This window comes from Drosophila simulans, chromosome X (assembly GCF_016746395.2).
Source record: "Drosophila simulans strain w501 chromosome X, Prin_Dsim_3.1, whole genome shotgun sequence".
NCBI lineage: Eukaryota > Metazoa > Arthropoda > Insecta > Diptera > Drosophilidae > Drosophila > Drosophila simulans.
Genome location: NC_052525.2, coordinates 12,745,828 through 12,773,046, shown reverse-complemented (window position 1 = coordinate 12,773,046; position 27,219 = coordinate 12,745,828). Strand labels below are relative to the sequence as shown.

The 27,219-nt window shown below is 41.1% G+C and overlaps 2 protein-coding genes across 8 annotated transcripts; one reads left to right on the top strand and one right to left on the bottom strand.

The window, feature by feature from the left end:
• The first annotated feature begins 53 nt into the window (after positions 1 to 53).
• LOC6725844 (histone deacetylase 4) lies at positions 54 to 22,153 on the top strand. Of its 7 annotated transcripts, none has more exons than XM_039296638.2 (14): positions 54 to 509; positions 3,427 to 3,490; positions 9,722 to 9,834; positions 14,726 to 14,833; positions 15,570 to 15,833; positions 15,918 to 15,991; positions 16,272 to 16,402; positions 17,330 to 17,476; positions 17,918 to 18,858; positions 18,947 to 20,161; positions 20,243 to 20,362; positions 20,425 to 20,859; positions 20,926 to 21,059; positions 21,149 to 22,153. In XM_039296638.2, the coding sequence occupies exons 2-14, from the start codon at positions 3,457 to 3,459 to the stop codon at positions 21,201 to 21,203; spliced, it is 3,771 nt and encodes a 1,256-aa protein (XP_039152572.1). In that variant the 5' UTR covers positions 54 to 509; positions 3,427 to 3,456; the 3' UTR covers positions 21,204 to 22,153. The 7 variants fall into 7 exon arrangements, with proteins under 7 accessions (XP_039152572.1, XP_039152573.1, XP_039152571.1 ...); XM_039296639.2 differs by having other exon boundaries at positions 54 to 814; positions 15,600 to 15,833; XM_039296637.2 differs by having other exon boundaries at positions 54 to 814.
• A 1,503-nt stretch (positions 22,154 to 23,656) lies between these two features.
• LOC6725845 (vesicle-fusing ATPase 1) lies at positions 23,657 to 27,135 on the bottom strand. The gene is made up of 6 exons (XM_016173823.3): positions 26,891 to 27,135; positions 26,723 to 26,811; positions 26,425 to 26,643; positions 24,728 to 26,356; positions 24,512 to 24,670; positions 23,657 to 24,444 (listed from the first exon to the last, which is right to left on the bottom strand). The coding sequence occupies exons 1-6, from the start codon at positions 26,897 to 26,899 to the stop codon at positions 24,312 to 24,314; spliced, it is 2,238 nt and encodes a 745-aa protein (XP_016039168.1). The 5' UTR covers positions 26,900 to 27,135; the 3' UTR covers positions 23,657 to 24,311.
• Between the last annotated feature and the right edge of the window lie 84 nt (positions 27,136 to 27,219).

Genomic DNA, 27,219 nt, shown 5'->3' with positions numbered 1-27,219 from the left:
AATCAACAAGCTGCCATATTAATCGATGTTCCAAGAGATTCATCGTATTTCCAATTCTACGACCACATCGATAGCATCGAATAGATATCGATGTGGTTCCAGCTCTAATAGTCGTGGAATTCGGAACATTAATTTGTATTTTTTGCGTCGCGTCGCCCCAGAAAGTCCAATCCAACAGCAAATCGCGCGTTTTCCAAAGAATAACCCCGAAAAATTCGAAAATAATAATTTTCTTGTTTTTTTTTTCTGTTTCCTGCGGCAAAAATTCCCATTTTTTTTCGTAACATCAAAACAACAACAACAAGAAAAGTGCGTGCGCGTGCAGAAGCGAAAAAAACCGAATAAATTGTGGGCGAATCAACAAGCAAAAGAAAATGAGCGATGATGAGGAGAAGAGGCAAAAAAAGCAGAGGCAGTTGTCGTAGTACTAGTACCAAAAAGAAACTGCGAAAACTGCTAAAGTGACAAAAACAACAACAACAAGTAACGAAAGAGCAAAGCAAAAGAAGGTAAAAAGAAAGAAGGCGAATAAAAATTAAGCGCAAAAATATACGTCTACAAAAAAACAGCAGCAGCAACAACTACACAAAAATTAACTTAAAAAAGTCGTGAATTCATCGTTCAGTATATATATATTATATATATCAACACAGACACACATACAAAGAGTGAGAGCGAGAGAGCGCGTTATTTATTTTATATTTTCGTTAATCATTTTTCGCATTTTGTGAAACAAGTTGGAAAAGCGACAATACAAAACACAACAACAGCAACAACAATAGCAGCAGTAAGCAGTTTGCACCACTTGGAAGAGGTATTTATGTTTGTTTGTTTGTCTTTGCCCCGTGTATTCTTATTAGCAGCTGAATAGAGAGAGGGAGGAGGCACAGCATGTTCTTATTAGATCAGCCAGACTTCTTTTTCGTCTGTCTTGCTCCTCACTCGATTCGCCGTTATTTATGTAACAAGTGTGTGCGTGCTAAATGAAGTGCTCGCGCTCTCTTCTTCCCCCCTCTCTTCAGTCGGTTTCTGTTGCTCTCTCGCTCGCTCGCACTCTTTGCATTTGATGATTTGATTTTGTTCACTTAGTAAAGTTGCTGTAAATGTGGCTGCCACCCAAAAAAAAAATATAAAAAAACAAGAATAAGAACAACAAAAAGAAAATGAAGCAAAAATAAATAATAAAAGCTCCACCGCAAAGCGCATTGAACTGGTTTATGTTGTGCTCGCTTCTTCTGCTCTCCTCCTTCTTCCTTTGCTCTATGTCTCCTCTTCTACTTCTGCTTCTTCTCTCTTCTTGGTTATCAACATGATGCCAGAAAAAAAAATATATAAAACAGTAACAAGAACAACAACAACCACAAAAGCAACGGCCACAGAATGGAATTTGCGGATCTTTTGTTGTTGTTTCGTTTGCTTTGAACCGAACTTCTCATTCTTCTTCGCGATCTCCCTTCGCCTGCCCCTCTTCGACATTTGTTCTCCTTTTTATTCATTTACCCAACTACAGTGATCACCATTAAGCGAAGTCTTTGTTAATCCATTATTTTGAATATCAAATTTGTAGTAGAATTATCTTAAAATAATTCCATTTTGTATTGGTTTTTAAATTTATAATTTTAACGAAATTTTACTCACAGCATTTGTTTTTCTTTATGATTTAAGTGCCTCTGTCGTCTCAGTGGGAAACACGCATTTCTAGCTCACAATGCAACCCACTGATGACTATAATTAATTTAATATGACTGGCCACGATAAATAGAGGCTGCCAACTTACTCTTCTAGCTACACGCCGCCCCTCAAATTAATTTGTTTATGCTGTATATTAAATTTAAGGCGGAGGAAAGTTTTCTTTTTGAACTTAGCAACAACAGAGATGCGAATTTACAAGTTAAAGTTATTGCTCGTGGCTACACTTTTATTTTACCACAATACCAGTGTGACCTTGCTTATGTATTTTCTTGCATTTATGTATATTTCTTAATTAACTTAATTCTATTAAAGTCTGGCCTTTAATTTACTCTGGTTTGATCTATTGTCCCGGCATTATTGTCTATTGTTTTAATAGGGAAATGCACAAGAGAAGCTCAAACCACACAGTTAATTTCTTTGTTTTTGATTGGCTTTTTTTGTGATTCATTGTTTGGCTTAATTGAAACTCCCGCAAGATGACAATGTGGTTATTACATCATATTTTTTACCTTACGTATACATACATATGTACGTATAACCAAATGTTTCCCGCCAATTAAATTTACCGAACTCAATTTATAAAAACCGTGGCCAGTGTGACCTTGATTTTATTTTTGTTACCGTTGTTTACGAGTTTGATGGTATCCTTCCTCCTTTGATTCTTTAATTCCATGTGACTTTATGAAATTAATTGCTTGAATTATTTATGAATATAGTCGCATGGTTTTGTACATACTTAATTGGAACCGATTTAACGGTAATTTATTTACAATGCAATTTCTGCCATTTGGTTTTCTGGTTGCTGGTGGCTTTTGTTCTATTTGCTCGTGTAATTAGTGAACGGAAATTGTTTTGTGCGTCACATATGTACGCATGTGTATGTGTATGTATGTAGGTGTGTGTGTGCGTGGTGTTTGTGAAGGTCAATGGGGCAACTTGTTATCTTTCCTTTTTTTTTTAAATTTATTTGATCGACCACGCCCCCAAAGAGGCGCACCTAGATAGAACATTTAAATTATTTCCGATCAGTAAAAATTCCCCTATCAAGTGCTTGCGACTGTAAACAAACCAAAAATAAAAACAAGAAGAGACGAGACGAGAGAAACAAACAAGAATTCATTTTTACATATGTACATATCATTATCGGAGTTCCGAAAATGACAACAAAAATTTTCCAAAAAATTCTTGCCTTATCAGGCACTTGTTTTTCGGTTTATTTTTCCATGTTTATCTCTTTCTGCGAATTTATTTTGAATGAAATTTTTGTTTTGAGGTCTCTGACAGAATTATTCTCATATTGAAAACATGCACACAAACACACATACATACATACATACATACATATGCATTTATGTGCAATCTGCTATTTGTGTTTGTTTAAGGAAGTGCGGCATTTCCCCATGGGAAAAGATTCTTAACCAAATGACTCAGAATCATAAAGTTGAGATAAAACGGATCTTTAAGTTTTAAGATTATAACGAACAAGTGGTTCTCATATTGTGTTAAATTGCCTTTGCTTTATAACATTGTCGACTTCAAAGGATTTTATGTAAATCTATTTCTTTTTGTTTTTTTTTTTTTTTTTTTTTTTTTTGAGTATTTATGATTGATGGGGGACTAGATGTTGCACGGGCTACAAGACTCTTCTACTAGATCATAAAGCAAATCTCTGTGAAAATGTTCGAATTAATTTTTTTTGCATATTGTTTAATTTGTTTTTCTGATTTGTTGCAGGTTCCGCCCTCCCCAAATTCCATATGCAAAATGTCTAGTCCCGACGATAGAATACCAATACACGGTAAGTGGGAAATAAGGACCCTGGAAAATCCTAGAAAATCCTATGCCGCTGTTTCATAGTTAAATTGGGTTTTAGTTTAGGGCAGTATTATTGTGTGGTTATTATATGAAATTATACTCCACATTGTGGGCTGTGTTCGTATGTAACCTGTATATAGCTGTAGCTATGGCTATAGCATTAACAACATTCGGAATACATAACTCAAAATGTACACAGACCAGGCACGCACACATGCTCAAACAAAAGCTTACACAGTACGCGTGGGTGTGTGTTTGTGTGCTAGTGTGTGTTGCCTTCCAAAAATAACTGTAATAAGCACATACACAAAAGCGGGCCAGAACTGCGCTGTCAATGGATGGATGATGCACATTGGTCGAAAGCTGGCGAATAACGGTATATAAAGCCGGAGGCGAACTGGTTGGGAATTATAAGGCAGTACTCTTCGAATTGTCTAAGCTGGTCACACTAAACGAAGTTGGAAGGTAACCACTTACAGTTGGCCACATTTCAAGTTTGACATTACAAGCCAACTTTGGCACGTGTTTTCGTCAAAGAATCAGTTCGGCTTTTCCCATTCACTATTTTATTGATTTAAGCCATTCAGCCTGCGAGAATGTAGACAAATGTTTAGGCGCCCTATTTAGGTCGAGAACAATGGCTCAAACTATTCACTAAATAATCAACTTTCAATTTCCATTGTATATTAGTTCCATGTGGCAGATGGTGTATCCAAATTTTGAGGAACACAAAGCACTTCTCTCCATCTCGAGAGCAACTTCTTTGCCAGCTGTCAATCAAATCAGTTAAATATTTGCACAGCTTGAACCACTGTGCGTTTGTTGCTCCTCTCATTCGGCCGAAAAGTGGGGGGGTTTAATGGGGGGTGGTGGCTCTGTACAGTGGGATCTACTAACTTTTGTCCCGGGCAGGCCCAGACCAACAACAAGAACATTGTCCATGGTCGTCAACGTTGCTTTCGTCTCTTTCACGGCAAACAGAACTGAACTGAACTGAATAGATATAGATGGGTGGAAATTGGGGGGTGCTTGGGATTAATTTTCACCAGAGCTGACGCATTTCCCACATTAAAGTGAAGCAGTTACTACAGAAGAATAGCATGATATATAAATCGTTTGTGGAACATATTCTTATTACATATTTAACTCATTAAAAGCTTGGGTTTCTTTTTAATATCACAAGTATTCTTACTTTTGAATAAATACAAAATTATTCCTAAACATTAGCTAAAGATATTGTTAGCATCTTAACAATGATTAAATAAAATGTATTATTTGTTAACTTAAAGCGAATCTTGCTTCAGTTCAAGACCATGATAAGTGGGAGTTCTTATGTTGTTTTCATGCAAATGTTTTCAGCTAGTTTTTCTAAGTAGCCGATAATAGCCAACTGCACAGCACTAATCTCGGTCGTTTTTCTTTTTGGCCATCCATCGAAACCACTGCCAATGCCAAGCACGTGGATGGACTGGAAAATGGGTGGCGAAAGTGGGTGGTGTGGAAGGAGAGAAAGCGGGTGGCCGAATAGGCAGTGGGTGGGCTGGGCGGTCTCGTTGGTGGGTGGGTCGTCGAGATGGTTTGGAGCCCCGTAATCTTCGCTTCGTGCTCAGCTCTCTCGCTCCACGATTCTCGTGCTCGTTGCTGCTCTCCCCGTCTGTTTGTTTGCAACAGCCAAAAAGAAAAACATTCGTTTATCGATTTTCGTCTATTTTTAGACACAAAAGCAACGGCAACAACATTTACTTGCCTTTCAAATGGATGGTGTAAGTGTGTGTGTGTGTGTGTGTGTGTGTGTGGACTGTTGACTGACGGCCGGACCCGGAGACCGAGCGACCCGTAAAGCCCATGAAACCCGGAGACCCGGGCCACGTCTTTCCTACTCTCCTATTTTGTTTTGGATTTTTTTTCCCCCACCCCGTTTTGTGTTTGCCACGTGCAATCCACGAACAAGTCCGGGGATTCCGGGCATTCTCTACTGCTCCATAACCATTTTCCAATGCCTCACCAGGATATGGGTTTAATTGCCGTGGGGGAGGGGGGAGGGGCAAGGCCGGAGAGTGAGAGTGAGGCACTTTCCCCGTCGTCCACGTCCAGCTGTTTGACATCGATATGCCATTAGAAATTCACGAAAATTACATTTCCCTTGGAACGGGCGGTAAATGGGTGGTGGAAAATCGTTGCATTAATTATTAGGAAGTGTTGCCATTGCCCTGGTTAATAGCCACTCTACTAATCTACTTATTCAACCGGATATAGAGCATGCAAATTTTGCAAGGTCAAGGGTCGATTTAAAAATTAGCTCAACTTCATTAGACAATTTGTTGGGGAAAATTAGTGATCTAATAATAACAACGTTTAAAACTAGGCATATTAACATGGCATTGGGCATTACTTAATTATGTCTGACTGAGTAAATTTAATGCAATTTGTTGTCCAAGGTCTTGTGAAAAGTTCTTTTAGTTTTTCATTAATAATGAGTATATAAAACCAAACATATTCAAAAATGCACACAACTAATTAGATTAATTCCAATTTATTAATTTACAATTAAGTAAATTTATTTTCTGTAGTAAGCTTCTTAAACTGTAAACTCTGTATATATATTTACTTCTATACAGAATATGATAAATTAACATATATATCTACGCAGTTTTCTTTACTCGAATATTCTTTCCCGAATATTTCCTGCGATTAATAGTGTTTTCCGTATTGTGTTGGCATTCTTTTGATATTAAACATTTGAGGAATAATAATTATATATAGAAATTAATTGCCCAGCTTTGCATTTTGCAGCATGTGGGTCAGAAATTGAATGTCTAAGACGCAATAAGTGAAAAGTTTCTACCTTTCTGCTATTGTTACTCTTCTTTCTCATTCATTGTGAAACACGCAGCACCTGCAAGAAGGTCATGCCCGACCCTCCCCATCTCCACCGTTCGCCACCTCATCCACAAAAAAAAAAAAAAAAAAAAAAAAAAAAAAAAATTGGAAGTAGTAGTAAAAAGAAAAAAACCCTCACCTATTTTGTTTTCTCCGGTGCCAGTGGAACATTTATTGTAATGGCATTCCAAGAATAAAACTTGCTTCGCCGTTTGGGCTCTGTGTGTGTCTCAGTGTGTTTGAGCTGTTATATAAAATCGTTAGGGCTTATGTATCGCCCTTGTAACACCAACCACCCCCCTTCCCCCTCCCTAACCCGCAGTCCAACCCACCAACACCCAAAACCCCCCACCACAAAACCTCGCCACGCCACTGTCTTCACTGTGGGGTAATCATATCAAAAGCAGCGTCGCTGCGTTATTTATTCATTTCATTCACCCACAGTACTACAATACTACAGTGTACTAGTCGATGGAGAGAATAGTGTACCTTGTAGGTTCTGCATTTTGCCACAAATTGGATGAGTCATTTCAGGAAATAGATCTAGCAGTTCTGTTGTGTCAGGATTGCAAGCAAATAACTAACTATGTAGTTAAATCTTTACTATTGGAAATGTAAACTTCACCTAAATTTTGAAACCTAATTGATCGAAGTACTTCATTTTTCATAATGAAGTTAAGTAAGTTAGTGTCGATGGATTTCTAAACGTAACCTATTAGTAAGTGTAGCTACCAAACAACAGTTTGATATTGTTATTGCCACTGCCTTTTGACTTTTCAATTCGTCAAGGTAAACCCATAAAATTGGGGTGTTTTCATGTTTTGGGGGGATTTTTTGTATAACTTTTAAGTGGTGTAGTAGCCTAGAACTTTACGAAGCAACACAAAAAAAAAAAAAAAAAAACAGAAAACAAGGAGAACGTTTTGTCGGCGTTCGCATTTTTTTTCTTGTTGGCCTGGCCCAAAAGTTTAGCTGTTGTTGTTTCTATTTTTAGAATGCGCGCGCTGGAAATTTACCCACACAATACAAATGCAAAGGCACACATACATACACACACACTCACGGAAACCTTGCTATCACTCAAAACAAACTTATTGAGGAAGGAAGAAGAGAGAGAAAGAATGAGAGAGAGAGCGGGAGGAGTGGGTGGTTGGGTGTTGCAGGGGGCGGGGTGAATATCAAGCTGCTCTCTCGTTCTCACTCTCTGTTGTTGTCGTATCAATTTCCAATTGAATTTCAGTTTCAATTTCAATGACAGCAGTGCCCCCTCCATAAAATTTTATACCGTTTTTCTTCTTCTTTTTTTTCTGTTCCCCTCCACCTTTCTGTTTTGCGGCCACACACATACACGTGCTTTTGTTTTTGTTGTGCCATTTGGTTGCCTGGTTTCTATGTCAACACACAAATTGACCTTGAAGTTGAAAAAACAAAAAAATGTCCAGAAGGGGAGTTTCTGGTTAGTGGGAGGAAGACAGACAGAATCGGAGAGGAGCAGAGAATGAAAGAGTGGGAGCGCGCTACGCATTTACTTTTATTTAAACGGGATTGCCAAAAAAGAGCAAAAACAGCTGATTGCAAGCCACTCTCTCCCTATCGCTCTCCCACCCAATGCACCTGCACTGCACGCTGGCTATCTTATTCCATCTTTCATCCTGTAATTCTTTGGTAGGGCAAGCTTTATGGGCTTACAAATACCCTACAAGTATGCAAAGTGGAAATTGTACTGAGTAAGATTTTCTGGTTTATTTTTTATTTATACTTAGCGAAAGAGAATCACATAGTCGTCAGTGCTCTTGATATTTTCTTTCATTTCGCATGAAATTTCAATTTCGTCTTCACGTTTTAAGTTCACACGACACAGTGCACAAATGTACATACATATACACATATGCAATGTCGGTTGTGTTTTTGTTTTCCTTGTTATTTTATCTTGTTTCACATTTTGCACTTGCTTTTCTGAGCTTTGTGCAATATGCACTGCTGTTATTTCAGTGCCTGTAGTTGTAGTTGCAGTATCTGTGTGTGTTGCCACTTCTAAATATACTCCCCAAAGCCATGCACGATTTATAAAGGCGGCTATAAATAGAACGGCAAAGCAGAGCGGCAAGCAGCGCAGCAAGCAGCGCAGCAGGTCACGGCCTGTTCAGTTAGATATGCACCGGCACACACACACTTGCAGACACGCCCACAGCAGCGGCCACAATGATAGTGACCAGCCTGAAGGCCTAAAAAATTATGAGCATGGAATAATAACAGTTTCATTCATACATGCAGATGTAAATGGACAGTTTTATTTGATTGGATACAATTTATTTAGATTTACGTGTTGCATATGTACATAAATACTTACAAATGTATGTATGTACATTACAAATTATGCACATGCGTTTCTACTTTTGTTTTTTTGCTGATTTTGGGCTTTGCTCTTTGTTGTTCTATTTTTAGCATCGTCACATAGCCCAATATTCAATTGGAATCAATTTCTAGACCAAAAAAAAACTCGACTTTGCTGATTAGATCAACACTGTATAGCAAAATAGAGAGAGAGAGAGAGAGCGAGAAAATCGTAGAGAAGAATCATTACTAATAGGACTTTACGGTTAGTCATCTCTGCATTCTTATTGGCGCGCAATTAGTCCAGTGAAAGAAATATTCCCGCTCTTTCTCTCTTTCTCCTCTCTTCGCTGCAAAAATTTATCAATGAAATATTTTTCAACCGATTTTTCGTGATTTTTCCAACGCTTTTTCGTCATTTCTCTGGGGTAGCAGTAAATCATATTGAGAAAGAGAGGAAGAAATAAAAGTTATGTTAGGCGTCACGTGCGACAAAATAACAAGAAAAGGCTGATGTAAATGTCTAGAGGAAATCGTTGTAATCACTGTTAGCATATACTGTACAAGGTTACTAAAAATAGTCGTTGCACTGAGAAAAAAATTTTAGTTCCGTATATCAATCCATTAAGTGTTGTCTAAAAAGTTTATTGTCCTTTTATATTTCTTATAAATGCATATACATATTATTTTTTATATAAAGATGTACATTTTGTGAATAAAAATGTTTGATACAATTCTGCTATGTGTACGCACACATACATTTAAAGACACCAACAATCGGGATCCAACGCGTTGACTAAATACGTTTTAGATTTATTTTTAAAAGCGTCTGATAAGCGCGGCCTTATCTACATAATCGGTTCGGAGAGCGAGTCACACCTCCTCCAGATCTAAATATATATATGTACATATGTATATAGTATTTATACCAATCTATATCCCTCTCCAAAACGATTCAATTTCGCTCGCTCAGTTGTGTGTTTACATTGTCAATTCGCAGATCTGCCATCAGAAGCCGGAAGCGATGAGCGATTGCTGCACATAACGCCGGCCACTCTGACATTGGACTTCAAGCCCCATCCCGCCGTGGATATCGATCAGCAGATCATGGAGGTGAGTGTACCCCCACATCGATTGGAAGCCCCCAAATCGAGGGTTTCGTGATGAAATAGCCACCTATGTGTACGTATATGTGTATGTAGGTTGTTTCACATACATCATACATCACATCACATCATTTGAGGAACCAGAATGTTAATCAAATCATTGGAACATAACAAAACTGGTTTTGATTGAAATATTTGCATATGACGTTACGTAGTTTAAGGAGTGATTTCGAAATTAGATCATATGGATCGTTGTTTCCATGGGAAGATATAGAAATAAAGTCAACGGGGTTATCAATATTTCAGAACGCGTTGTGGTTATATTATCGTCATTATAATCGTCATTAGTAAATTTTCATAATATTTTTGTGACTAAACAATACAGTTATTTTGGAAATTATTTTTACTTGAATAATTGAAATATTGTACGTATATAGTATTTGTTGCTTTATTTTGTATTTTAGACTAATATATAGTTAATTTAAAATTTTGTTGAAACATACATAAGTAGAATTCAAAAATTCTGTAATTCTGAAACCATATTTCAAATCGCTGACCAGCTTTTTTGGTCCAGTCTCTCCAGCTGGTTTTTTCATATTTCCCCTGTTTCTTTCATCTTGTTTTATTTTTGTTGAGCTTTTTCGCCTTCCGCTTTATTTATACATTATTCGCCTGGCTATTCTCTCTTGTATAAGTGTGAGTGTGTGTGTGTTGTGTGCGTGTGCGTGTGTGTGAGTGCCCATGCGATGCTGCTCCTCTTGTTGGGAGTCTAAATTTAAATGCGTGTACAACTTAATGATTCTATATTTATTGTTTTCACTACGAAAATATGTATGAGTTTTTGCGCATTTTTTAAATAAAATCCTCTAAAAATAGACAGAAACCGAGTCAAGAGAGCCGCAGAGAGAAATGTCGGAGAAGATATGCCAGTGCAGAGGATATGCAGGTATCACTGGCTATAATGGACAATATCTGGCTTTAAAAAATGTGCTGAGTTATAGGGAGATACATGATATGGGGATTTATTGACATTATAACAATGAATATGGTTTAATAAAGTATTAAAGTAGTATTATGAATATTAAAAAAAAAAACTTGTAACAAAAAAAAACAAAAAAAAGAAATTGAAAAGAAAGTATTTTAGTTCTTAGTGGTTGATACTCTAAGATATATTTTAGAGATATGTATTTTGTAGCTAGGTATATATTTTATATAGATAAATTTTTGTGCACGTCGTATTTCAAATTCGCTACTAGCGGGTGCTTACTGTACCGCGCCAAAGTGATTGCCTTCTGCTTTGTGTCTCTCCGAGTTGGGCCCACTGTAGCCGGGCATGATGGCCAGCATGTGCATCGGGGCCCACCTGCTCAACCCCCCCTTTGCCCCCTTCGATCCCGCCGCTCCACCTGCCACGCCCCTTCGCCCCAACGTCCCCGTGCTTTGTGGGCCGCTTTTGCTTCTTCTTGCTCGTATTTCTGGTACTGCCTGCATTCAATTTATAGTCTCGGGGATTTATTTATGCCTCGATTTTTGGCTGCAGTTTGCCTTCTTATTTTTGTCGTAATTTGTGCCTTTTTTTTTTTTGTGTGTGTGTTTTGTTTTTTTTTCTCGTCGCATTTCGTTTGTTTTGTTTTCGTTTGAAAACTTTATTTTTAGCGTTTAAGAGCATTTTATATGCAGCATTATGTTCGGCGTGTTGTGCTTCTTCTTCAGCCTGCCACACCCCGCCGCCCACAGTTTCTCAGTCTATACACGGAAAGAAATCAGACGTTTAATCATAAGATATATATATATTTTTCTCAAAGTTTCTTAAAACTTTTAGTTCGAACGTAGTACAGTATTAGTTCAAAATTCTATAGCCAAGAAAAATAAAACATAAAATTAAAAAATTTTTAAAATTATATTATTCAATACCTTTTAATTATAATATTTAATGCAATGCCATATTTAGCGGTTGATTATCGCATTCTTTTTTTGTTTTTTAAGTGATTAATATTTTTTTTCTGTGCGTTTTGCCCATTTTCATCCGATTTGAGAGCTGCCTTGGTTTTTCATCAACGCGTTCGCCGTTTTGTTATTTTCGGTTTTTTCGTTTGAATTTATTTTTGTTCTTTTATAAACTCTGCGGGCTCTATTTTTAAAAAGAACACACAAAAACACTTGGCTGGTTGGATCACGCACACACATTCACAATTGCCAATCAGTGAAAATGTTTTATTGAATTCCTCAGACTATTTTCCTTAAGCATTTTGTGTTCTGTTTTCGTTTTCCGTTTTTCGGTGGCACGAGCAAAATGCAAATTAGCAAAAATTGATGGGGGGAGGGAGTGGGTGGCAAGGTGGGTGGTGGCAGCTCTTTCTTTGTGGGAGGGTTGACAAGATCTTAATGAAGATGATCCAATGATCTTTGATCTTCGCACACAAATTAGGCAAGAATAGTTTTGAATTTTTGGGGTAAGAGAACTTGAAGATTGGAATTCGATGGCGATGGGAAGGCAAGATTTATAGAACAAAGATAAGAAGTTCGTAAACTATACCATATACTTTTACCAATTATAATCCAGTTGCTAGCAATAAAATTTAATCTATGTACGTACATTGTATCTGTTTCTCTAAATAATTGCAAAATTTATGTTTTAATATGGTTATAACGTGTTTCTGATTTCAATCATATGCAACTTTAATTATCCATCCACTTGGAAATCAAAACAATCTAAGAATAGATCATCAAGCTGTGATCGATTACTAATGCGATTCCAATGAATCTATTTTCCTTTCAAATATCCGGAAATTCTTCGTTTACACGTGGATGATCGTGTAGTTAGTTAGTTATAGACAATGCATTTTTTTCGCTTTAATTTAATTTGTATTTGTGTCTCCGCCCTTTTTCGTATTTAATCTTATTTTTATGCCCGCTGCGAACCGCAGTGCTTCTATTTATATGGGCGTGCCTGTGTGTTGTCTTTTGCCCCGCTATAATTATAGCGCAGGTATTTATAATTATAGCATCGGCCATAGCAACTGGCGAATGTTGTGCAAGCGGGCGTCGCTGCAGGGGGTGGTGGGTGCCTCGTTGAAGGGGGTGGGTAGGGGGTTGGGGGGATTGCAGTTTCCTAGAAATCGATGTGGCATATGGTAAAGATTCTTCTTCTGCACGGAACACAAAATGAAGTCCTCTTTTGGCTGATGTGAAAATAGCCCTTTGGTCCATCGTCCATTTTCTATTTTGGTATTTGTGGCTAAAAAAATAGTTATCTGTTGGTTCGTTAAGAATTTTCATTCATATTATTTCTTCATTTCAAATTTATCTCAACCAACTGGTTAAATTTCCAAAGAATACTTTCCAAATATAAGATAAAAACGTATCTGAATGTATAAAATCTTATATTAATTGGGTTTTTTGAACCTATTAAACTGATAAATCTAATCCCTTTGCCTGCAACTTACGCAATATCAATTGCAGTTCGATTTTGTGCAGTGTAAGATGCGATTGTTGATATGTTTGAGTAATGATGTTGTTGACGGTTCTCTATCGCAGAAGCCAAACGCCCATTTGTCTACCCAAGTTTTGCGCTCTCTACGCCTTTCCCTTTCTCCGTTCTCCGTGCTGCTTACCCCTTTCTTCATCGCTCTTCCGCTTTGTGCTCTTCTGCGCTCTTTCTCAGCCATTCACATCCACATTCACAGCCATCGTAACAGTTTCGAAATTTGTGTTTATATTTGATTTTTTCGCCAGTTGGGCCAGTCGGCCGAGTGAAACTGAAATGAAAGCGCCTCCCTCATTTCCCAGCGAATGCCGAGGCCAAAGCGAACGCGCCAAATACCAAAGAAAAAATACAAAATAATGCAAAAAAAAAAAATATTAAATAAATAAATAGTAAAAATCACAAAAAATAAAGTGAAAAACATTGAAAAACCAAAACAACATTCAACGTTAGAGACAAAACACGCAATTTTCGGAAATCCAACAAAGTTTATAATCAAATATCGAAAGCAAACAGTCGAAAACTACAAAAAAACAAAGAAATCTATGAAAGAGAAACCAAAGTGGCAACAGAAACCAAAGATTATTTATTGAGTGAAGTAAGCTGAAAAGTGAGAACGCCGTCTTTTCCACCTGAAATTCACATTTAAACAAGGCAGACCAAATAAAAACAAGAGATAAACATCATTTGCTTTATTTATTTATGTATTTTCCGCTTATTTTTGCATGTGTGACTGCGTGGGGGGTGACACACACTCACACACCCGCACACACACACACACTTACACACTCACAGAGTGAAAAGTAGAGAGTGGAAGGCATATTGCTAAGGTCATGGGAAATATGCAAATATTATGACACATCCAAGGAACACAAGTGATCAGGAAGATGGAAAACCAAAATAACCAAACCAAAAATTATATTCCGTTAAAATTTGCAAATTAATCGAACGTTAGTTATCGATGATCGGCAACTTTTGATCGCAATTTGTATATGTTGTGTTGGGATTGTGGGAACACACGCGGCAAATATTATGACAAATTCCAAAAGCACATGTTTTTATATTCATCTATGCTACGAAAACCAATAAAAGCATAGAAACATATAATTTAATACATTTCCCTTGCGTCAATCGAAGATGTGTTATCGGTCATCGGCGAAATTTAAAATAAAATCTATAGTTTTAAAGCAAGAAAATGTTTAGCTTAGTGGAAAATAGTGTTTAATTTAAGATTTGATTTGCATTCACGTACAAATCGTTTTTCAGTTTGATTGTTTGTCTGTACGTTGACGGCCGACAAGCAAAAGAAGTTCTTGTGCGTCACGTTTCCTTTCAAATTGGTTGTGTAAATTTCATCCGAACACTCTAATTAATTGTAAGATTTGTTAATACTATTTGTTGTTCTGCTTTGCAGCTCAAGAAAAGCCAGGAGCTGCAAAAGCAGCGGCTTATCAACTCGTTTCAGGAGCAATCGAAGCAAATGGAATTGGAGCATAAACTCCAACTGGAGCACAAGTATCAAGTGAGTAGTCGATGCGATATGCAGCTGAGTTTAGCTGTTCGACAAGTCGTTTTGTTGCTATTGCTGCTAGTTATTCGATTTAGTTTTGCCCGTCTTTATAAATAATAATAATCATAATAATAATAATGATGATGATGACGACGATGATAGTGTGATGGCTATGTCTATATGGCAGTGTGGGGGCGTTAGAAACAAAAGTGAAAAACAAAAATGAGAAATAAATAAATCACAACAGACGACTAAGTAAAAGAGAATTGAAATGAAATGAAATGAAATTATATATATGTATGGTAGGTAGTATATGTATACATACATTATATTATCGTGCCGGAAGTGTCGGAAGCGGCTTGTGCGATGACTAAGGCCATCATCGTTAACACTCTGTATTTCTATATAGCCATGTCGCCACAGGTCTTTAATGTTCCAGAAAACGTCTATTTCGTCAGACACTCACATATGTACATCAAACTATATCGTTATTGCAGCTATATTTCGAATTAGTCATTGTATCATTATAACTTTGAAATGCGCATAGATAAATCAGAATTTGGGATAAGTAATTGCCTTAGTATCAATACAAACTATCTGCATTTGAGATTTATTCACTAGCAGCAGCAACAACAATCGAACTTGGCTCTATTAACTTAACTATTGCTCCACTCCCCCTCTCCGCCACCACGATAAGAAACAACCAACAAACAAACGATTCTCTCTCGAACTTATTGTAATTATTCAGTTTGCGGTGAATTCACATGGCGCTTTCCAGGAATTGCGAAACGAGAGCATGGTGACAGCCGCCGCTGCTGCGGCCGCTGCGGTGGCTCAGGAGCAACATCGCCAGCAGTTGCATCAACAGCAGCAGCAGCATCAGCAGCAGCAGCAGCAGCAGCAGCAGCAACATCAACAGCAGCAGCAGCAACAGGCACGCGGAAGGGATGGCATGAAACTCAAGCAGAACTGTAGTGCCAATGCCAGTCCCGAGGTCAAACAGATTCTCAACGTAAGATATGCGCTAATCCCAAATAGCTAGATCCCAATTCCAACGGAGCTCCACTGATCTGTATCCCTCCTAATCCTTTGACAGTGCTTCATCCTGAGCAGGAAGTCGCAGGCGGCGGCTTCGAATGGCACAACGACAACGTCGCCCTACAGGAATCGGTGAGGAATATTGAATATTGAATATTGAGTATTTCAAGGAAATATTTTTAAACTTGTGCAATAAATAAGTGAATTGTATCGAAAGAAATTCCTTAGTGCATAACTTAAATAGAAAAATTCCGCAAAATTGTATTTCTAATGGAATTTCGCAAACTTAGAACCCAAGCAGTAATTCCTTGAAAATATATCTTAAAGTGTACCCACTACCACCATTTGCACTCGCGATATATGTACATATATGTATGTATCACTAATAATCCCTAAATATCTGCCCTTGCAGCGGCGTGGTGAAGAGCTCCTCGGGCGAATCCCTCCCAGCTGGAACCGTGACCAGTGCGCATCCGTACAAAATACCTCAGCCGCCACCCTCACTGCTCAAATATGAATCTGATTTTCCGCTGAGGAAGACAGGTGAGTGAAGTATTGTATATTGAATGCAATGTTATGTTGCCAGCAGGATGAGGATGAGGATGAATCTTTCTCAATCCCAGTTCGCAAACCGAATCGCAGTGAATGAAAAGCTCTTGCCGCCTGAGTTTAATATTCCTTTTCTTTTTTTTTTGCCTGTAACTTCGACTTATTGTCTAACCGCTAAAAGCAAAAAAAGTTGCAAAAAGATAAGGGGCAGAGGCAACGAATTTTGCATTAAATTGGCAGATAAAAATATATACTTTTTTGTTGGGTCACGTAACCAAATTTCCACAGGATGAATTGTTTAGATAAATTCCGTTGGATAATGGCTGCATACAATGGGGTTCGTTCGGATTGGGTAAGATTGCTTTAGATAAGAGGTTTGCTTAGGTTTGAGTTCAGTTAGGACACAGTTCATTCATAACAAGCGTGGGGTTATCCAACGCAGAAAGAGGAACTCTTTAAAAAAAAGTCTAGAATTAGTTGCAATAACATATGAAACAAGGAGTTTTTAAGTGAAACTAACTAACTGCAGTCAATAAATCCATTCTAAAATTAGGGCTAAGTGAATAGAGATGACATCTCAATAAACGTCATTTAGACGTCAAGGTTATTTGTTTAACTGTCAAATAAATTGCGATAGCTGGCAAATGTAGTGTGTAATTAGAAAAAGCAGTTGGGTATCATAAATTTCGTTCACAATTGTCAGGCGAATTAGACTGTGGGTAAATTTATATGATAAAAATGAAGATCAATAAGCAGAAGCAGCATGGCTTTCACCTTGAGTTAAACCCCCAAAAATAACTAACTGCAAGTTTGTTTCAAAAGCAGAGCTTGAATTCCACAACCGTGTGTTAGTATATAAGCACAATGCTCTTAACACCCCAAACTAACCCAACACACACGTGTGAACCGCCCCCACCACAGCATCCGAACCGAACCTGCTGAAGATCCGGCTGAAGCAGAGCGTCATCGAGCGCAAGGCCCGCATCGGAGGACCGGCGGGAGCCCGGCGCCACGAACGACTCCTCCAGGCGGCGCAGCGCAGGCAGCAAAAGAACTCGGTTCTCACAAGTACGTATCATCATCATCAACCAGAGCCCATCAGAAATCAGAACTCAAGTCAGATGGCAGTATCGTTTGGATAAAGGGATTAATCACTCCGAGACATTTACTTTCGAATAAAAGTATTGAAAATATATAGAATAGAATTGTCAATATCATTAAATATTAAATGTAATCTGTACAGAATGGATCATAATATGATCATCTGATCGTTTATAACTTTCTAACTGCTGATAATTAATTGTTTATAACGACAAGCATTTTAACTTTTAATAATTGTTATTGTTATCGTTGAATTGTTGTTCTCGCTGTTGTACTTAATGCTGTTGTTCAATTAACCCTTTAAGACGCCGCAACTGACCAACTCGCTAAGCTAACTTAACCCATGCCTCTTAGTTATGGTTACAATCTTAGTTAATCTATTTTAAACACCTTCAACATCCTCCTTAGACTGCAACAGTACACCGGATTCTGGACCAAATTCGCCGCCCTCGGCAGCCGCGTTGGCAGTGGGCGTGGTCGGTAGTCGTGGATCACCGACAAGTGCACCCATCCAGGAGGAGAACGAGGAGGGCAGCCAATATCAGCCGGGCCAGAGGAGCAGCATCAACGATTTGCCACTGTTTAGCTCGCCATCGCTGCCGAATATTTCGCTCGGGCGACCGCATTTACCCAACTCGGCGCAGGCGCATGCCCAGGTGAATGCCCAGGTGGCTGCCCAGGCTCAGGCACAGGCCCAGGCACAGGCTCAGGCGCATGCCATGTTCGCGGCACTGGCTGCCGCCCAGGGTGGCTGCGGACAGCCGGGCTACTACAATCCACTGGGCATGGCATTCGTTGGCCGCCAACCAGCACCGCTGGCCATGATTCCGGCCACGGGGATAGCACCGCAGCAACCGTCGCCGGTGGTGCGCAGTGCATCGGCCACCTCGACATCGTCGTCGCAGGCCTCGCTGGTGGGCGATGTGGCGCCGCCGCAGGCCCATGCCGCCTCCACCATTCTGCCCTCGTCGTCGTCCTACATGCAGCAACTGGGCAGTGTGGCCGGTTCGGGTGTTAATCTCCATGCCGCCGCCGTGGCTGCAGCGGCAGCAGCAGCAGCCGCCGCCGGTTCACTGCCACCGACCAATAGCCATGGTCACGGACACGGCTCCCACGCACATCCGCATCCACATGCCCATGGACACGGTCATGGCCATGGCCATGGCCTCTACGCCGGCCACCAGCACAATGTGCCCATCACGGACGCCCAGGTGGCGCAGGTGCATCTGCACAAACAGGGCCACCGGCCGCTGGGACGAACGCAATCGGCACCACTGCCCCTTGGACATCCGATGCTAACCGGAGCTGTGCAGCTGAATGTGGTCCAAACGCACTACGAGAATAGTGAGGTGGGTGAAGACTTTAACCTTTAGATCCAAAGATCCCTTACTAATTTATTTATATTTTTTTTTTTTTTTGTTATTTTGCAAATATTAGGCGGAGCGCCAGGCGTACGAGCACCAGGTGGTGAACCAGAAAGTCCGCCAGACCGTCCTGACTCGCAGCGGAGCTGCTGCAGCAGCCGCTGCTGCCGCCGGCGTGAGTGTGGTGCGTGAGGCACAGCTGAAGGAGGAGGACGACGACTCGGCCGCCGAGGTAATGGACCTCACAGACAAGAAGAAACCGCCGAAGACGGTCCTGACCAGCACGATAGCCACTAGTACGTCCCAGAATCTGCCCGAAGCTTTGGCGGCGGCGGCTTCAGCAGCCGCCTACCGTGCCCCGCACACCGCGTCCAGTAACTCCGCCTCCGCCACAAAGTCCGGTATTAAGCTGCGGGACCAGGAGTATCTGCAACAGCAGCGGGAGCAGCTATTGCTCCTTCAGCAGGAGGAGGAACTGGCGAAGAGCCTAATGCGTCCGCTATCGCGAACGCTTAGCAGTCCGCTGGTGCCGCTGGGACCGCATGGTCTTAGTCAGATTCCCGACACTGGACAGCAGCCGGCACCGATAGCCACATCCTCGTCGGCCGATCATATACCGCCCGTGAACCTCTCGCTGCCGCATCGCCAGCACCGCCAGCTAATGAGCACACTATACGCCAGCCAATTGCGTAACCACCAGCCATCGGCGAGTGGTTCACCGCCGCACAAGGTCACCACCGGTTTGGCCTACGATCCGCTCATGCTGAAGCACTCGTGTATTTGCGGAGACAATGCCCAGCATCCGGAGCACAGTGGTCGACTGCAGAGCGTGTGGGCACGGCTGAATGAAACGGATCTGGTGAAGCGTTGCGATCGCCTGCGCGCTCGCAAGGCGACGCAGGAGGAGCTGCAGACTGTGCACACCGAAGCGCATGCCATGCTCTTCGGTTCGAATCAGTGCCAGTTGAGCAGGCCCAAGTTGGAGAACACGTTGTCGGCCAGCTTCGTTCGTTTGTCGTGCGGCGGTTTGGGTGTCGATCTGGATACCACGTGGAATGAGCACCACACGGCCACAGCTGCTCGAATGGCTGCCGGTTGTGTTATCGATTTGGCACTGAAGACGGCCAAGGGTGACCTGCGGAATGGTTTTGCCGTTGTGCGGCCGCCGGGCCATCATGCGGAGGCCAATCTGGCCATGGGCTTTTGTTTCTTCAATTCGATAGCCATTGCGGCCAAGCTGCTCCGTCAGCGGATGCCCGAGGTGCGGCGCATCCTCATCGTCGATTGGGTGAGTTTGATTTTCCTATTTAACCCAATTTCCATTTATTGACTAGCTATAAATTACGTTTTCAATCTTATCATTTTGCAGGATGTGCATCACGGCAATGGCACACAGCAAGCATTCTACCAAAGTCCCGACATTCTATATCTTTCCATACATCGACACGATGACGGTAACTTCTTTCCCGGCACAGGTGGACCCACAGAGGTGAGTTTCCCTTATATTTCGCTTCAGGCATGTCGTAAATAAACATTTTTTTTGTTTTATAGTGCGGCTCCGGTGCTGGTCTCGGTTTTAACGTGAACATCTCATGGTCTGGGGCACTTAATCCGCCACTGGGCGACGCCGAGTATATCGCTGCATTCCGTACCGTTGTGATGCCCATCGCGCGGAGCTTTAATCCGGACATTGTGCTGGTATCCTCCGGCTTTGATGCGGCCACCGGCCATCCGGCACCGCTGGGTGGCTACCATGTCTCTCCGGCTTGCTTTGGGTTTATGACCCGCGAACTCCTTCAGTTGGCCAACGGCAAAGTGGTGCTGGCCCTCGAGGGCGGCTACGATCTGGCCGCCATCTGTGATTCCGCCCAGGAGTGTGTGCGGGCGCTGCTCGGCGATCCCGCTGCTCCCATTGCCAAGGCCGAGCTGGAGCGCCCGCCCTGCCAGAATGCCATCAACACGCTCCAGAAGACGATAGCCATTCAGGTAAATAGGAGAATTTACAATGTTCCGCTGATCACCTAGCTAACTTTTGTTCTTTTTTTGTTGTAGCAAACGCACTGGCCCTGCGTAAGGATGCTGGAGCACACGGTGGGCTTGTCTGCGCTGGAGACGCTCAAGGTGGAGCACGACGAGTCCGAGACGATCAACGCCATGGCTGGCCTCTCGATGCAGTCGATGCACAGGTGGGTTTATGGTCAAGTTTATTAGCTCAAGGTTTTTGTTGGATACTTTGGTGATAACAATGAGTAACTTGTATATTTGTATTTTACAGAACTCTATCCCGCGATGATTCCGAGGAGCCGATGGATCAGGATGAAACCAAATAGAAGGCGATGCGGACGTATTTCGGGGAAGAGGAGGCGGTGGGCGTGGCGAGGTTTTTGTGGACGTGGTAGTGGGAATGGCAGGAGGGCGTGGCCGCAAGCTGCTCAATGCACATTTAGTTATTTGTTGTAGTTGAATTGATTGTTGTTGCTGTTGTTGTTGTGGCGCTCGCTTGCAATTGTTGTCGTTGTCATTGATCGTCTATAGCCACATCTATCTCTCTCACTCGATCGATTATAGCATCCCAACCCCCCGCCCCCCACCACCAAAAAAAAAAAAAAAAAAAAATGAGAAACATCGAAAATATAGGGGAACATGTCTAAAAGAAGCAGAACAGGGCCTAAAGTTCAAAATGGTGGCTGTGCCTCCAAAAGAAGAAATAATTATAATAATTAGAAAAGAATCCTTTCAAAAAAAGGGAGATTTTATATGAATATATATATATGAGTATCTATGTAGCATAAGGTCAGAATTTAGTTGTAGAAGTGTCATCGAGATTTTTTTTTTTTTGTTTTAAGGTGAGAGCAGAGGTATTTTAACGCACACACAAACACACGCAACTCAATGTATCTTATTATTATTATTTAAGTAAGTGTGTCAAAAGGATATAGAACCACTAACATACTGGTGAACATCATCAGTAAGCTATAAAGATAAAGTTTAAAGAGGTCGGGTGCAAGAAGCAAGTGTTTTTTAAGGTAAGGTTCAACCTCAAAGTTCCCAAGTCTAGACCCCACCACGCCCACTTATCCGCCATCGCATACAGAGATCGAGTGGGGAGAGGATTACATGTTATATAGAATGCTTTAGTTGATATAAGATATGAGAAAACTTAACAACTAACTAGTTGGATGAAAAGCGGAAAAACTGAGAAATCTTTTTGTACAATTTATAGTTTAGTGCAAGTTTCAAGTACAACATGCTATTATTTAAAGAATTCTATATATATACATATATATATACAAAAAAATATATATTGTGCAATAAATGTGAGAAAATGAAAATCGCCACACAAAACAGAAACTAAAACTAAAACGAATAAGAGAAAATTTGTTGTTAAATGTTGCCGAGATCTTATATACGTATGTATACCTAATAACTGTTACAATAATAACCCTTTATATATATAAATATATAAATGCACATGTATATTCACCATGTGTGTAACGATAACGATGTTCAACAAATGTCTGAAATGAAGTAAAACTATTATTATATGTAAATAAAACACAAAACAAAGAGAACAATTTTAATAAAAAAAAACAACAATAAAATACAAAATCAGAGAAAACATCCACGCTCACACATACACAAACACACACACACACATATACGTCCTGGGCAGGACCCGAGCGGCGTGAATCGGGAAAATTCTGAAATAACCGTTAACTGTAAAACCGCTGTAACTGTATTTGTACTCGTGTACCTTTAGCTGTCTATAGCCGTCTCTCTCTAACTCGCTACCTAACTGTAAAGGAGCACCTCAATAACGAAAGAAGAAGGAGCAACAGACAAGGATCAAAAATATATAGCAGGAGAAAAGGATGATGATGATGAGGGGGAGGAGGAGGAGTAACAAGAAAAATAAGCACAACGAGAGATGGACCGATTGGCTCCAACTGGATGAAACAATTGTTAACAAATCGAAAGAGAAACTAAAAACTATCCTTAAAAAAATGAAATCACAAATGTAACTATTAATCTAAGCGAAGCATATGCCATTGCAATTTTTATTTTCTTATTCTTCACCTGTTTTCCCTTTTCAATACAGAAGAGTTTTTGAAAATTATATTTTCGAACATAAGCTGTTTCGTATGCAAACCACGTAATAGCGGTTTCCTAGGAAAATATATGCAAATTTTTATTGTGTTCCGAAAGCGTTACAATACGCTCTGGACTTCTGTGTTAAATCTGTGCTTTTATTTTAATTTTCTATTTATCATTTGCCAATTTGGCGATCTCCCCCCTTACCTATTTATCTTTCCTGAACTTTTTTTGTACCTAAACACGAATTATTAAGAGGATTCTACTAACAAGATGAAATATTATTGTTGCGCACTGCAAAAAAAGAAAAAATAATGAATAATTCCGTAAGCTGAGAAATAGTTAAATAACGGTTTTAGCAAAATGAAAACGAAATCAAATATTTATATATTTTGTTTATTGTTGCACAAATAAGTCCAAGGAACGAGAAACAAGAAATAATTAAGAGTAATGTTGTGTGTCGCTTTTTCTAAACGAAATAAAACAAAGAAATCGTCAAGAGAATTTTCAAAATGTGTTATTGTTTTCATTGCTGTTTCATTTGAATACTGAATTCAAAGTAATTTATACAGAATGGTAATCTGTGGTTGCAAGTTGAATGGGATTACTAGGTTTTTAAACATAAATAACAATACTCCTCAGAAGCCCAACTTTAAAAAGTAATTTTTTTTTGAGCAAAAAGGCGAGCCAGTTAAAATTGGAATTTAAGTTTGTTTTAGTTTATTTAAGATATAATTATAACATTGGCGGTTAACAATATTTGATTTAATAAATATTTAATTAGTTAGTTACCGATAAACAACGTTCACAATGCCCAAAGGCAAATACTTTGGTGTTTTCTCCCGTTTTTCGTTTCCTATTGGGAATGTACTGAAGCAAAAGTCCTAAAATTAAAGGTAACGAGAAAGATTATCATGCCTTTAACGAGTTATTAGCTACGCGTGTTATTTATTTATAAATGTAATTGAGTATCTGTCCATTTTAGCCATATTATGTCATTTATATGCCATCATCTTCAGGTCACGGGTCTCACATATCTGTCTGATTTGATTGAGCTCTGTGGGGGAACTCAGAAGCATACGGAACTCCTCCGGGATGTGGATTGTGATTTTTATCTGGGTTTTGGGACCGAACAAACATCGCGAAGCCTGGATTGCTTATATATATATATATATATAACTGTATATATCTGTTTATGTTTATATATGTTTAGCGGTGTATATGTACGTGTACATGGAGATTCTGATTCCGTTTGTGATTTGGTTTCATCGCTATTCATCGCCCGTCCTTAGCACTTAGAAGCTAATAATTGAGACTGCATTTGGGCACATACAGTTTTAGATGCCTTACTGCCGCGCCACCATGTCGAGACCACCCTCCTCTTCCATCTTGGACAGGAACTTGATGGCCCGCTGTGATTGCTCCGTTTGCCTAGCCATGTCAATGAGACCCAGCAGCTTCTTGATGCCAATAAACACGCTGGTCAAGATGGATAGGTAATCAGTAATTATTTATAGGACGTTTTCCTTAGAATCAAATATCCTACCGTTTGCCCGCCATCTTCTTGCCAATCGCCTGGATCTCGCCCTTGCTAAAGATGTCCGTGTTCTCCAGCACGGCCAGAACGTGGTCCGGCTTAGAGAGATTAGGCACGTGGAGCACCGAGGTGAAGGCCGTCAGCATCTCCATCTCTTCCAGGACCTCCCTAATAAAAAAGAAGTAGGAGTAGTAATCGACAGGGAAATCCCGAATCTCAACATACCTCCTGCTCGATGTGCACAGTATGAGCAGTTTCCGGCCCTTTGGCGGCTGTTTCTTGAGCAGCACCAGCAGTGCCTGTAGCGTCATATTGGAGTACCGCGGCCCAATCGATCCGTAGTCCAGCAGACGCTCCACATTGTCCACCACAATGCAGCTAAGCATGGAACGATACGCGTCGTCGAAGATCTTACGGATGTGCAGGCACTTGGCCGACTCAGTGTAGCCGACCATGTCCTCTGGCGAGCAGACCTTCACGAACGGGAAGTCTGACATCTTGGCCAGCTGAGCGGCCAGTGCCGTCTTACCAGAGTTGGGGGCTCCGGCCACGAGTACGGAGACCAAGCCGCTAGACTCTGGAGCCTTGGCCTGCTGCACATACAGCATGCCGTCCTCGAGGAGATTGCTAACCGGAGTACCCCAGTTGATAACACCCCGGGCCAGCATATTGTCTAGAATCTCCTGGGCCGTACCGAATGCCGGCTTAATGTCATTCTCCAGCGAGTGCAGGAAATCATCTCGATTGACCTTCAATTTTTCCATGGCCTCGGGGTCCACGGTCACCTTGGCATCGGCCTTGATCAGTCGGTTCATGGCACTCGACTGGGCGGCACGGACCAAACCCTCCAGCTCGGCACCGCTGAAATTCTTGGTCAGCGCGGCGATCTCCTTGTTGTCCACATCGTCGTTAATCTTGTTGAATTCGCGCATACGCTTGGTGTGGATATTGAGAATCTGGACGCGACCCTGCTCGTTGGGCAGGCTGATCTCCATTTGGACCTCGAGGCGACCCGGTCGCAGCAAAGCTTCGTCGATCATGTCCCTGCGATTGGTCATGCCGATAACGAGGATGTTGTTCAGCTGATCGACGCCATCGATTTTGGTTAGCAACTGATTGACGACGGTGTCGTGGACACCACTATTTCCGGCCACGGAGCCACGCTGCTTGCAAATGGCATCGATCTCGTCGAAGATGATGATATGTAGTCCACTGTTGGGACCCAGGCGCTTCTCCTCCTCCTCAGCCTCGGCAAACAGCCGGCGGACATTGGCCTCCGATTCGCCCACGTACTTGTCAAGAATCTGCGGTCCGTTGACGATTTTCGGCTCCCTGGCATTCAACATAGTGCCGATTTGGCGAGCCATCAGAGTTTTGCCCGTACCAGGTGGACCATAAAGAAGAATGCCCTTGACGTGCTTGCAGCCCAGCTGCTCGACTAGTTCCGGTGGGAAGACACGAGATGCGAAGGCTCGCCTGAATATCGAATTGAACTCTTTGTCCAGGCCACCGATGCCCATCTTGCCAAAGTCCCAATCCGGGTTTATAATGGACTGGCGCACCACCTTGCCCTTGCTCTTGCCCTGCAGATTCAGCGAGCTGTTTTCGGCCTTCTCGAACTGCACCACCGTGTTGCCCAGAATGCGGCCGAAGCGGACATTACGCATCGAGGTGTCCTTGCCCTCGCCCAAGCTCTTGGGATCGATGGCCTCCAGCGATTTGACGGCCAGGCCGAGAAGTTTCTTGTCCTTAAAATTGAAGACCAGTGATTGGCCAACGGTGAGTGCCATTCCGGCGAACTGCATGAGGAACTCCTTGGCCATTTGATCGGAGTCATAGGGTTCCTGGGAGACACTGCACAGGATGGTAGATAACAATCGATATTACATAATACCTTGACACAGTATACTATATGCACTCACGTCTTCTTCTGCAGAAAGTCCGTCTCGAAGGACACACAGGTGATGACATCCGAGCTGGCATCGAAGCGATAGGGACGAACCTCCAGTTCCTGGTTAATGGACACCATGGCCCACTTTCGTTGGACCAGGGAGAAGCCCACATAGCCGCTGGGCACCTCGACAGTCCTCTCCAGCGCAAAGATGAAGTGCTGACCTGGAGCCGGCGATATGTCCGCATACCTGCAAGCGATGCAAGTAGGTATTATATATATACAAGCAATGGATTACCAGGACTTGTATGCCCAGAAGGACCACCTACTTGATTTCCTCCGGAAAATCACTAACATTCACTATAGCCCGATTGGTCAGCGAAAGCTCGTCCGTGGGACATTTGGTGGCCTTCAAAATCTACGGAAACCATTATAAATCTTTAGTAACAAGTCTAAAATAGGCCTAAATAAGTCTAAATGTTGGGATTTCAACTCACATAAGCCATTTCTTCAGATTGTGGCGAATTTTTTCAGGGGGTTGTTTACGAGCTGCCAAAAATCGATAATTATAATCCAATGGAAGTACTTTAATGGTCAGAAAACGCAGCTTTGTGTGCGAGTTAACCTTTGATATTTGTTCACAGTGTCACTGAATCAGCATAACTATATATATTAATTTTTAAATGAATTGTGAACTGTATCCTTTCCTAAATTTCAAAGAAGATGTGATCTAAAATAGCAATCGATTTAAGCACATGCGCGCATAAATCCAGGGCTGGCGAACTTTTTAGTACATCCATATCGGATTTTTTTTAAATATACGTTT

What these genes read in the sequence shown, in the direction of transcription:
- LOC6725844 (XM_039296638.2), top strand. Translation starts at nt 3,457, where the DNA reads ATGTCTAGTCCCGACGATAGAATACCAATACACG. An exon ending in CGATAGAATACCAATACACG is followed by an intron (nt 3,491 to 9,721) that starts GTAAGTGGGAAA and finishes GTCAATTCGCAG; the next exon opens with ATCTGCCATCAGAAGCCGGA. An exon ending in CGCACTACGAGAATAGTGAG is followed by an intron (nt 18,859 to 18,946) that starts GTGGGTGAAGAC and finishes TGCAAATATTAG; the next exon opens with GCGGAGCGCCAGGCGTACGA.
- LOC6725845 (XM_016173823.3), bottom strand. An exon ending in CTGTGCACATCGAGCAGGAG is followed by an intron (nt 24,671 to 24,727) that starts GTATGTTGAGAT and finishes CTTTTTTATTAG; the next exon opens with GGAGGTCCTGGAAGAGATGG. An exon ending in AAGAAGATGGCGGGCAAACG is followed by an intron (nt 24,445 to 24,511) that starts GTAGGATATTTG and finishes CATCTTGACCAG; the next exon opens with CGTGTTTATTGGCATCAAGA.